This window comes from Thunnus albacares, chromosome 15 (genome assembly GCF_914725855.1).
Source record: "Thunnus albacares chromosome 15, fThuAlb1.1, whole genome shotgun sequence".
NCBI lineage: Eukaryota > Metazoa > Chordata > Actinopteri > Scombriformes > Scombridae > Thunnus > Thunnus albacares.
The window spans coordinates 29,791,563-29,803,655 of NC_058120.1; the positions used below are offsets into that span (position 1 = coordinate 29,791,563).

Consider the following 12,093-nt stretch of genomic DNA (forward strand, 5'->3'; position numbering starts at 1 on the left):
CGTTTATCTTATCTGCCAGTTATCTTTCATACTGTATTTCAGTGGAATAAGGAGCGTGAGCCGGAGCAGGAGGCTGAAAATAGAATCAATCCAGAATCAGACGCTCAGGTATCAGATCTACAAAATAAAACACCAACCTTTATTTCAACCCAGTCGCCAGAACAAAACATTGTTGAATATAAACGTATCATATTAACGTTTCTACCTGTTGAATGATGATGTTTCATGGTGTGACAACGCTGTGGTTCAGGTCGGGTTCGGTTTAGGGGAAAGATCATGATCTGAGTTAAAATAAAAATAAAAAATAAAATAAAAACGGCTGCAAATGTCCCGACGTCTCGCTAAAAACACCGCTTTAGTCGGTTGAAACAGGAAGCGGACATCGGTTTCGGTTTCAAGGTGAAACTTATTAACCGTCCACCTGCTCCTCCTCCTCCTCCTCCTCCTCCTCTTCCTCCTCTTCCTCCTACTATACAGGAGAGATCAACTCGTATCACATGTGAACTACATCACTTTAGAAACGTTGAGATGCTAACGTTACGTATTTCACGTGTTGAAATGTAGATATTCAACGTTTTATTCTGGCGAGCAGGCTGTTGATTCTTCATCTCCGTATAAAATTTAAACCGTCTGGACACTTTTTTGTCAAATAGTAATTTTTTCACGACAGCACCACTGCAGACTTTAACACCTGAGAGGTCTGCTAACCTCACGACCCCACAACCCTAACCGACGCTGACTCAAGTGACATCATCAGTGACATCATCAAAAGGCTTCATACTACTGTTATACACCTGGGAACGCACTGGAGCGGAAAATACCTGCAGTCCATCTCGCACATTTTCAATTTGCTTTTTCAGCTAAAAGGAAACATTTTATGCTGATAAAACACACACACATACACACACACACACATACACACACACACACACACATACACACACACACACATACACACACACACACACACACATACACACACACACACACACACACACACACACACACACATACACACTTCCTCCAACAGTAAAGTACCCATCAGCCCCGGCACTGAGCACTGTGATCCGGACACATCTGCTACCTGTCACCTTCAGTTCCACCCCCACTGTCTGCCAGAGCTGCACCAGGAGCTGTCAATCAAAACTCACACACACACACACACACACACACATTTGACAGTATCTGCTGTGAGTGTGTGTGTGTGTGTGTGTGTGTGTGTGTGTGTGTGTATGTAACAGATGGCCCCAGAATGCTGCTGTTTGAGCAGATTAACCAGCAACACACAGAGTGATGTTAGCGCCATGCTAACAGTGATGGAAGAAGTACTCAGATACTTTACTGCAGTAAAAGTACATAAGTATTATGAGCTTGATGTAGTTAAAGTATTGCAGTAAAAGTACATAAGTATTATGAGCTTGATGTAGTTAAAGTATTGCAGTAAAAGTACATAAGTATTATGAGCTTGATGTAGTTAAAGTATTGCAGTAAAAGTACATAAGTATTATGAGCTTGATGTAGTTAAAGTATTGCAGTAAAAGTACATAAGTATTATGAGCTTGATGTAGTTAAAGTATTGCAGTAAAAGTACATAAGTATTATGAGCTTGATGTAGTTTAAGTATTGCAGTAAAAGTACATAAGTATTATGAGCTTGATGTAGTTAAAGTATTGCAGTAAAAGTAGTGGTTTGGTCCCTCTGACTGATATATTATTATATATGACATCATTAGATTATTAATAGTGAAGCATCAGTGTTAGAGCAGCATGTTACTGTTGTAGCTGCTGGAGGTGGAGCTAGTTTACACTACTTTATATACAGTTAGCTAGTTTAGTCCAGTGGTTCCCAACCTAGGGGTCGGGCCCCTCCAAAGGGTCAGCAAATAAATCTGAGGGGTGGTGAGATGATTAATGGGAGAGGAAAGAAGAAAAAACAAAGTTCTGATACACAAATCTGTTTTCAGTTTTTGGACTTTTTCTCTAATCTTTGATTTTTGCTGAAATATTGGATCATTTGAACATTTATTGAAATGAAAGCATGTGAGAAGTTTAGAGGGAAAAATCACTATTTGGTGGAGCTGTTAACAACTCATAGACATGTGAAATGTGACCCCGACTACACACTGCTTTTTGTAAGACGTCAAAAGACAAAAAGGTTGGAAACCACTGGTTTCATCTTTAACAATGTGTTGTATTTTAAAAGCTTGTTATATTATCCATTGTGTCAAATCTTCATCTGAAAAGTAACTAAAGCTGTCAAATAAATGTAGTGGAGTAGAAAGTACAATATTTCCCTCTGAAATGTAGAAAGTAGCATCACATGGAAATACTCAAGTAAAGTACAAGTACCTCAAAACTGCACTTAAGTACAGTAGTTGAGTAAATGTACTTAGTTACTTCCCACCACTGCATGCTAACATGTTAGCATTAAACAGTTCGGTTGCATCCAGTGTGTTTGAAAGGAAGGATGTGTGATGATATCGTTCAAAGGAAGAGCTGACGAAGTTCTTATTTTGTAGACGTTTATTAGACGATGGCCATCGGGTCCATTCCATGGACAAAGATGGTCTGGGTAACGTACCACTGTCGGTGCATAGCTTATATGGGGTTACACATCTGTATCTTATCACATGAATAACATAGGTTTTCCATGGGCACTAGGTCAGTTGGGAGCCATCCATCATGTAATTGACAGCTACCTCACAACATATTATGTGTCACAACAAACCACATCTGGAACAGTCCCAAACTTGACCATGGATCCATTGTTTGTATCTCTAAGGTTCCCCGAAGGGCCATACCATGTTACCTAAGGGGACATGCAGACATTTCCAACACCCAAAATCAGTAAAATACATAGGGTCAGATAAAAATCATACTAACAGTGTTGAAGCAGTGACGGTTCCACCACAAAGAGCTCCAGCAAAAAACTTATTGAAATAATTCTCAATAATTTCAACGTCTGCTGCAGAAACTTAGGATCAACTCAAAGGATTTCAGCAATTTTAGATCCATTTCTAAACCAGCCCCATAACCACAGCTGACTGAGTGACTGAGTGATGAAGTTACACCACTGGTTGCAGTTCCCTCATTGGCCGTTGCTTTTTCAAAATGAGTGAGATGATGGAAGCGGAGGACAAAGCAGAGTGACTAGAACTGCAACAACTTGTTGATTAATCTACGAGTCTATTGATAGAAAAAGTATCAGCAACTATTTTATTAATCAAATTATCAATTTAGTCATTTTTTTAAGGAAAAATGCCAAATATTTTCTGGTTGCAGCCTCTCAGCTCTACTTGGATTTGAATGTAGGAGAAAAGTTTGGGTTGAGACACACCTGCAGACTGCATCGCGACACATGATCGTGTATTTAAGTTCTCCTGACTGCACCGCGCTGAGTGTTGCACGGATTAGTCATCAGGTCTGTAATGAGTGGAGCCGCCTGCAGGGGGCGCCGCCGCAGGCCGCCACAGGCTGCTGCCGAGACGTGTCGGCGTAGTCTGAGTGAGAAGCAGCAGACGGCGTGTTTGTGTTTGACCTTTTCCATCCAGATGAGCTTTTAACTCCTCAATCGTGGTGAAAAGAGAGTTTATGAGGCAGAAAAAGCGTCCGTATGGCTGTGAAATCAGATCAGTATCAGCACGTCTGACTGCCAGCGTCCACAACAACAACAACAACAACAACAACAACAACAACAACAATAACAGCAACAACAGCAACAGCAACAACAGCAACACAGACGAACTGCAGGCCGCAGCTGCATGTGTGCTGCAGCTTTTTCTTGCACTTTTACATTTTAAATCAGTATTTCTATTTCTAGAAAGACGACGACATGAAAAACAAGAAAATAAGATACAACATGTAAATCAGGAAAATTTAATACAAACACATATTCTGCACATTTCCAGCCTCTATATTTATATTCTGGGGCTCTACTGGAATAAAAACTCCTTATTTATCTTCTACTGGTCCTTTATGCAGCCCCTCAGTTCAGCCTCTGTCTGAAACAGGCTCCTGTCTCTTTAAGCCCCGCCTCCTGATGAGCCCACTCTGTTCTGATTGGTCAGCTTCAGGAAGCTTCCTCCGGCTCCGGAGGCTACGTAAACAAACTATAGTAGCAGGATTTCACTTCTTCTTCTCCTTCTTTACTCCAAATGTCAACTTCTATGATCATCTTTGCCTCAAGATGCTTTTAGGAAACTGTGACGGACGTTTTTTTCACCGGAAACACAAAGACATATGAGGACGTCATCTCGGACTTTGGGAAACACTGATCAACATTTTTCACTATTTTCTAATAGATTCATCGTGATAATAATCGTCATCTGCAGCTCTCGTCACGAAACCTTCGCTTCATTTTCAGAATCACACAGAAAATCATGTTAACAGGACAGTAAATGCAACAACTTTGTCCCCCTAAAGCCTCCATTTACTAGATCATCTGAATGTAAAACAAACACACAGATGTTGCATCCTAATCCCTTCCTCCCTTCCTCCCTTCCTCCCTCGGCCGTCTCTCGGCGGCTGACAGAAGCCGTTTCCCCAACAGGAAGAGGATTTATGTATAAAAATCAGGGAGTTTCCACCGCAGAGACGTCAGCGCTCTAAACTGCCTGAATGTAAGTAACGCTGTGTGTGATGTAATACGCCTCCACTCCCTCTAATCTGTGACATATAAGATTACAGATAATCTGAGTGTGTGCGCTGACGTCACAGAGGAAAACACACACACGCGCACACACACACACACACACACACACACACACACACACACAGAGAGAAACGAGTGGTAATGATAGTAAATGAATGGCAGGATGTGTATGGAAGTCTACAGCTGCCAAAATCATTTAATCAAATTAAAACAAATTATTCAAAATGGTATTTTTTTAAATTATTATTCTGCCAAATTAAAACTAAATTCATTATTCATTAATTTATTATCATTTTGCTCCAAAATACAAAACAGCTTTAATGATAATGACATTGAATGTGATGCAGACTGTCTGTCATATTAATTGTAATATTTTATATATTCACGTTGTTTGTTTGTTTGTTTACCTTAATGATGCTCTACATATACTGCTGTTTATTTATTTGGATCTCCATCAGCTGTTAGCTGTGGTCGACCACTAAACTCTTGAAGCAGTCGGGAGGAGTTAGGTTTAGAAAATGTCTCTTGTTTGATTCGGGATTAGTTAGGAGTAGTTTTGGGTTAAATAGTTGGTTTTTGTTAATTATTTTGGCCTTGATTCACCCTGAAGCCCCGTTTCATTCATTGAGAATCAAGTCTTGTCACATGTTTTGTCATACTGCTTATTTGTGGTAGCAATAACTTGCTTCTTTTTTGCCCTCCGCATCTTTGTCTTTATGTTGCGCCCTCATGCCCCGAGACCCGGGCGGAACATGGACCCAGCAGGGACCAGAGAAGTCCTGCACCGCTTCTGGTAACTGTCCCTTTAATACCTCTGGCTGTATTACAGTTTATCTCTTTGGTACATTTCTCAGATCAGAATTGTTCAACCTCCACATCATCCAGTCACATCATGAAAGCTATTTATCATTCTTTTGAACAAATTGCTTTGACACATTCATGCAAATGATTATGTACAGTTGTCTGCTGTTTCCTACATCATCAATTGCTTCTGTCATGTTGATCAAAACGTATTATACTGGTTCTCTGTTGAACAGTCTCTCGGCATTAGTTCATTACATAAGTCATCACATGCAGGATGGTTGAAGCAGTTGTCCTGATCTGTTTTTTTTATAAATGAAATGAAATGATGAACTGCTCTCAGGTGAATCTTGACATCAACCAATGACCAACCAGGTCTCTAAAATAGCTCAGAGCACAACAATATCTGACAGCGGAAGAACAACAAGGAAATAAACAGGGTCACAGCTGGGAAGAAGAAGAAGAGGAGGAGGAGGAGGAGGAGGAGGAAGAGGAGGAGGAAGGCTGCGTGGTGAAGGGTAGGGAGGCAAAAACAGAGGAAGAGGTAGAGGAGGCCGATGACAAAGGGCGACCGGCCGAATGTTGGGAGAACAATCATGTCCTCAATCGTTCCAACGTTTCATCGCCGTACTGTGATACTGTATAATTACTGCAACGCTTCTTATTACAGTCGAGGATGATTTGAGAAATGTACCAAAGTGACAGAGAACGACTGTAGCAGAGCGTCTGTATCTGCTGTACTGTCACATTACTGTAACACCCGCAGCGTTACTGCCTCCTGTTTATCCTTCATGTATCCGTCCTGCAGCTGGAAACACAGCAAATACAAAAAAAAATAATCTTCCAAAATGTTTCCTGAGATGTGGAAGAATCAGCCTGCAGCCTCTTTACTGTCTGACTGACTGTCTGACTGACGCTTTAATGCAGCAAGCAAAGTGAACTCTACCACACATCTCCCAACGACACTAAACACACTTTAATCGAAGGCCTCGCTGCAAATATTACAGGAACATTACAGTAAAAAAACCACCATAAAGAAAGATGAGAGCTGTGTGAGGTCACAGATGCCTCTTTATCTGATATTACAGGAATATCAAGAGACACAGAAACACTGAAAAATACTGCAGATAAACATTTACTATAAGGTCAGTGCTGAGAAGCAGATTAACATGCTGTAGAGATGCAGTATCACAGGCGATAAGATGCATTATGGGAATAATTCAGTCCATAGAGAGACTCAGTAAACTCGACTATTATCAGAATATTGTTGGATAAGATTTTAAAAAGAAGGAGGTTACAAACTCCTGAAGAATATCATAAAAAATATTATAAAGATCGACATCATGGTGATAATAATAATGAAACATGTTAGTATAATTATTTTCATACTTTCATTATCAATTAATTGGCCTAATTTTCTCGATTAATCGATTAGTTGTTTGGTCTGTAAAAAGTCAAAAAGATGTGAAAAACATCCATCACAGCTTCCCAGAGCCCAAAGTAGTTTTATTAAATAGCAACAGTCCAAAAACCAAAAAATATTTAATTTACTATCATATCTGATAACATCATATCATATATCATATATGATGACATCATATCATATATCATATATGATGACATCATATCATATATCATATATGATGACATAATGTAGAACCAGCAAACTTTTGGCATATTTGCTTGAAAAATGACTGAAATGACGAATAAATTATCAAAACGTTGCAGATTAATTTTCTTTCAATCGACTAATCGTTACAGGCATGATCAATAAAAACCAAATAAATAAGATTAGATTTTTAGAAAATATAAAAAATACCAAGATTATTTAAAGTCACAGTAAAATCTACAAAGAAAATAGTAAATATAATATCGTGAGTGTCACATTCACACTGTGAGTGACCTGAGATACAAAAAATCTTAACTCAAGGTCCACTTACGAGCTTTTTTTTTCTCCTGAGCTTTCAACCACATCTTACTGTCTTCATGAGCAGATGGAGTCAGTTGTCATCACGTGAGCGAGGTGTGGGAATCCGGTCGAGCGATGATGATGATGATGATGATGTGATGACAACCTGAGCAAACTCCCAACTGCTGATGAAGACCACAAGATGCAGCTGAAAGCTCAGGGGAAAGAGAGGGCTGGGGGTGGGGGGGGGGGGGGGGAGAGCTAGTAAGTGGATATTGAGTTGTTGGTTTTTGTGTCAAAGCAAAAATATGATAAAATAGTCACATTATAAGTGACTGTAGAAATATCCCATTATAATAATTAAGTAGACCAGAACATTCACTCCAAACTTACATAAGGAGCCCACAGGACATCCAGTCAGAGTGAATACAAGAATAAAGCTGTATTATAATAGTAATAAATAATAATAATAATAACACACAAAGAGCAGAAAATGTTATAAGGTCACTCGGGGCTCACTTCAAGTCCCCCCCAGGGGCCCGAATACTCCAGTGATGTCAGAGTGGATAAAAATAAAATACCAGCGGTAACATCATGTCACCATCTACTGAGTCCCACAGAGACTCTGCACAGACCTGCAGGACACTGAGGCTGCACACAGGAAACACCAGGAGCATCATGGAGGCATGACACCGTTCATACTGAATAATGATGAATATAAGGAGTCATTTCATTACAGAAATATTCCTACACACACACACACACACACACACACAGTGACAGTGTGTGTGTGTGTGTGTGTGTGTGTGTGTGTGTGTGTGTGTGTGTGTGTGTGTGTGTGTGTGTGCTACCTGTTGTGCCTTTAGGCCAGGCATGAATCTAATATGACTGAATGAGCAGGACACACACACACACACACATATACATATATACACGCACACATACACACATTTAGCCTCCGCGCTAAATCCCTCACAAGGTCAAGTTAGTGTGTTTGGTTTTCCGGGTTAAACGCGGCTCGTGCTGTTGAAATCATGTCATATGTAACATCATTAATGTAAATTCCCGACATATTAATTATATGTGGATGGTGTCCTTACCGTACACGCCCTGGCCGTGCACGCCCTGCAGGAAGCCGGTAAACAGCCACAGGAGACCGAAAACTGAACCCATCTTCACATCCTCCTCTGGCCGCCTCGCTGCTTCTCTCCCCCCGGGGATGAGGTTGTCAGTTCGGCTCCCCGCAGCTGCTGCTGCCGCTGCTGATGCTCCTCCTTCTCCCTCCTCCTCCTCCGCTCCGGCCGGCGTCCCTCCGCACGGAATCCGGCCCGGTGACCGGTTCTCATCCAAAAATCCGAACGTTTCCCCGCCAGCAGCCCGCCACCACCCCCACACACCCCGGTCAGATGTGACGGGAAGGTCCGGTTCTGCTCATACCGGAGCTAACGTTAGCTGAAGCCTCCAGAAACAGTTGACGTCCGGCGGGGATCCGGGAGGAAGAGCAGGTGCCTCAGCCGCGTCTCCTTGATGGTGACATTGTAGAAAAAAGATTAAAATTCAAGAAAAAAAACGTCAGTAGGCTACGTCAGTATCCTCCGGCCGGTAGGATGCTCAGAAGTCCCCGCTGCCCTTCCGCCGAGTCCACCGGGCTCCTTGTCCGCGGGTCGGTACCGGAGTTACATCCATCATCCTCCCGAGGAGAAGCGGTGCCCGCTCCGTGTCCGGTCCTTGCTCTCAGCGGCTCGTCGCGGCCTGTCAGGCCGGGGAGGGGAGGAGGAGAGTCGGGCTCCGTGATGCCGTGATGCCGCTCTGAGCTCCGGCGAAGAAGACGGAGAAGCGGTCAGTCCGGTCGACTCGTCAGTGGATTTTACCGGTGAGAGACGTCACCGAGCGAACCGAGCGAACCGAGCGGTAAAGTCGGACAGAGTGGCGAGCGACGCGGCTTCCGGGATGATATTTTCAGAATAAAACTCGGTGACCAAATATACCAGATTTAAACCTTTGAAACCATTTGACCCTCACATGCTGTTCAGGGTCAAATCTGACCCAGCTGAGAGCGGTAAAAACAGCCTAAACAGTTTGCTTTTAGCCTGAAGTTTTATGACCTCTCCTAATGTGACCCATAATATACAAAAATGGAAATATTTCAAATTTTTGAAAACATTTTTGTACAGCTGATTCACATTTTTGAGTGTTTGACCCATATTTATTTAAAAAATCAAAATTCACCATTCAAAAACAATGCATTCATCACATTTAATATAATTAATTGAAACTGGTTATGTTCTGTTTTATGAAACATAGAACATCATATAGATCATACAGATATGATTGTAAAGGTTTTTTCTCCATAAACAAAAAGTGTAAAAACTAAAGAATATACTCTCTCATTAAGGATTCATCACACATTTATTAATGACTAATGAGGTTTTCATGAATGATTTCTAGTTCAGAAATATGGAATAGAACCTGTGACAGGTCAGAATATGAACAGTATTATTATATTAAAGGTATTAAAACCTTTCGTGTGGAGTAAAAAGTATCAGTCGTTTAAATCAAATCAAAACAACTTTATTGTCCACCAAAAGTAGGAATTGGCCTTCAGCTCGCATGATATTCAACATCAATATTACATCATTACAAATCATACATCACAAAAACAATAAGTAAAAAACACCTCACGCTATTTCAGACTCACACGAAAAAATGTAGAACTATGGTTTCCAACCTCTGGGTCGGGACACCCCAAGTGGTCAGGGTAAATCTAACAGGTCGTGATATTAACAGAGGATGCGGAGCATACAGAGCATGTTCTGCTCATGCCAGAAATCTGTCATTTTCCATCCAGCTTTAAAATTTGACAAATAAATGAACACTGTTGTGAAAGGCTGCTTTTTCCAACTAAGAAATATCGCCAAACTCAAACTGTTCCTCTCATTTAATGACCTGAAGATCATCACAAATGCCTTAATTTCCTCTCAGCTGGATTACTGCAATGCTCTTTATTTGGGTATTAGCCAGTCATCCTTGTCTGGCTGACAGCTGGTGCAGAATGCTGCTGTTTGACTACTAACTGGTAGCAGGAAGAGAGACAGCATCACACCTGTACTGGCATCCCTCCATTGGCTACTGGTCAAGTATAAGACTGAGTCTAAGGCTCTATTATTTGTTTTTTAAAGCTTTACACGGCCTGGCGCCCCTGTACATCTCTGAACTCTTCTGCCCCCTTTCCATTCCCAGATCTCTCAGATCCTCAGACCAGCTGCTCCTGACTGTCCCTCGATCGAGGCTGAGGAGTAACGCCGATCGTGGATTTTCAGAAGCAAAACTTTGGAACAGTTCACCGTTCTCTGTTAAGTGTTTCCCCTCTGTAGACACACAAGGGTAAACTTAAGACCCACATGTTTTCTCAGGCCTTTCAGTGTCGTTGAGGTTTTATGTTTCACTTTTTTATCTTCTGGTAATTTCATATGTTCCTTTACTTATTTTTTTTTTTGTGTATGCTTATGGGATAGTATCATGTTTTCTCCACTGCTTTCTTGCTGTCACCATGTTATGTTATTTTATTTTATTTATGTTATATTACTGTACAGCACTTTGGTCAACTCTGTATGTGCTTTAAAAATAAACTTGATTTGATTTGATATGATATTTTCCTTGTTTACATTTTGGTTGTATTATGATTCATTGTTTTTTTCATTTTCTTTTTCTTTTTATTCAATTTATTTAGGGGTTGGGGGAAGGAAGTAGGTATGGATGTTTTGAAAATCCTGTAACATAACCAATAAGTAAGCAAGACTCATAAAAAATGCGACTTAAAGGGAAAAAACACAATATGTACAAAATGTTACTTCACTTATTGAGACATTTACTTTAATTTCACAACATTTTACCAATAAATTGAAACATTAGCTCGCACCAGATCTGTGATGCTAGCTGTGACGTCATTATCCATTATTTATATAACACTATTCAAATAGTTTTCAGGTAAACTTTTATTTTGGCGGAAATATGGGTTGTTTCCGGTCTCAGCTGCAGGTCGTTTGACGTTTGGCGGAATCTGCCGCGCGAAACATCACGAGCCGCTGGTCTCTGACCGTGAATGTAGAAAAAAAAAAAACAACCTCCGGAGACACGAGGAGCCTGCAGGCGGCACGCGCGCTGGAATCACGGCGCGAGCCCTCACTGTGCACGTGTGTGGTGCTCCTTTTTTTTTTCCCGGGACTCCTGCGTGAGGCGGGAACAGAGAGAGATGGAGAGAGAGCGATGGAGGAGGGAAAGAGAGAAAACGTCTCTCTCTACTTCTCATCCATAAACTGTCCTCATCATCAAACATTCAAATATGTGGAAATTAAATAAGAAATCAAAAATCTGCTGATAAAAATATTTTTTAACTTGACACAACTTCTGCTTTCTGTGGCAAAGTTTCCATCCAAACTTTAACCAAATTTCTAGAATTTCAGCGAAAGAAAATTGAAATTTACATTTGTTTCCATCCACTGCTGCTGTGTGAATATTAGCAGATAAACAGCAGGTGGCGCTAATTCTCCAGTTGGTGCCGTTAAACTGTTGCAGAAGAAGAGAAAACAACGAGATGACGTCACTAAAAGAGCGACAGTCAAAGCTCAGACGATGGAGAACATGATGGAAATGTGAGGAAGGTTACAGTCTCCTCATCATCGCTCCACACAGATCTGATGTTTTCAGCTCTTCGGTGACGTTTAAGTCACATG

General features: G+C 41.0%; 1 protein-coding gene across 1 annotated transcript in view; it reads right to left on the bottom strand.

The window, feature by feature from the left end:
- mdga2a (MAM domain containing glycosylphosphatidylinositol anchor 2a) overlaps positions 1-9,511 on the bottom strand; it is a 131,138-nt gene extending 121,627 nt beyond the window's left edge. The window contains exon 1 of the mRNA XM_044375625.1: positions 8,461-9,511. Coding sequence (XP_044231560.1) covers positions 8,461-8,533 — 73 coding nt within the window. The 5' untranslated portion in view covers positions 8,534-9,511. The remainder of the gene's footprint in view (positions 1-8,460) is intronic.
- Positions 9,512-12,093: the final 2,582 nt, after the last annotated feature.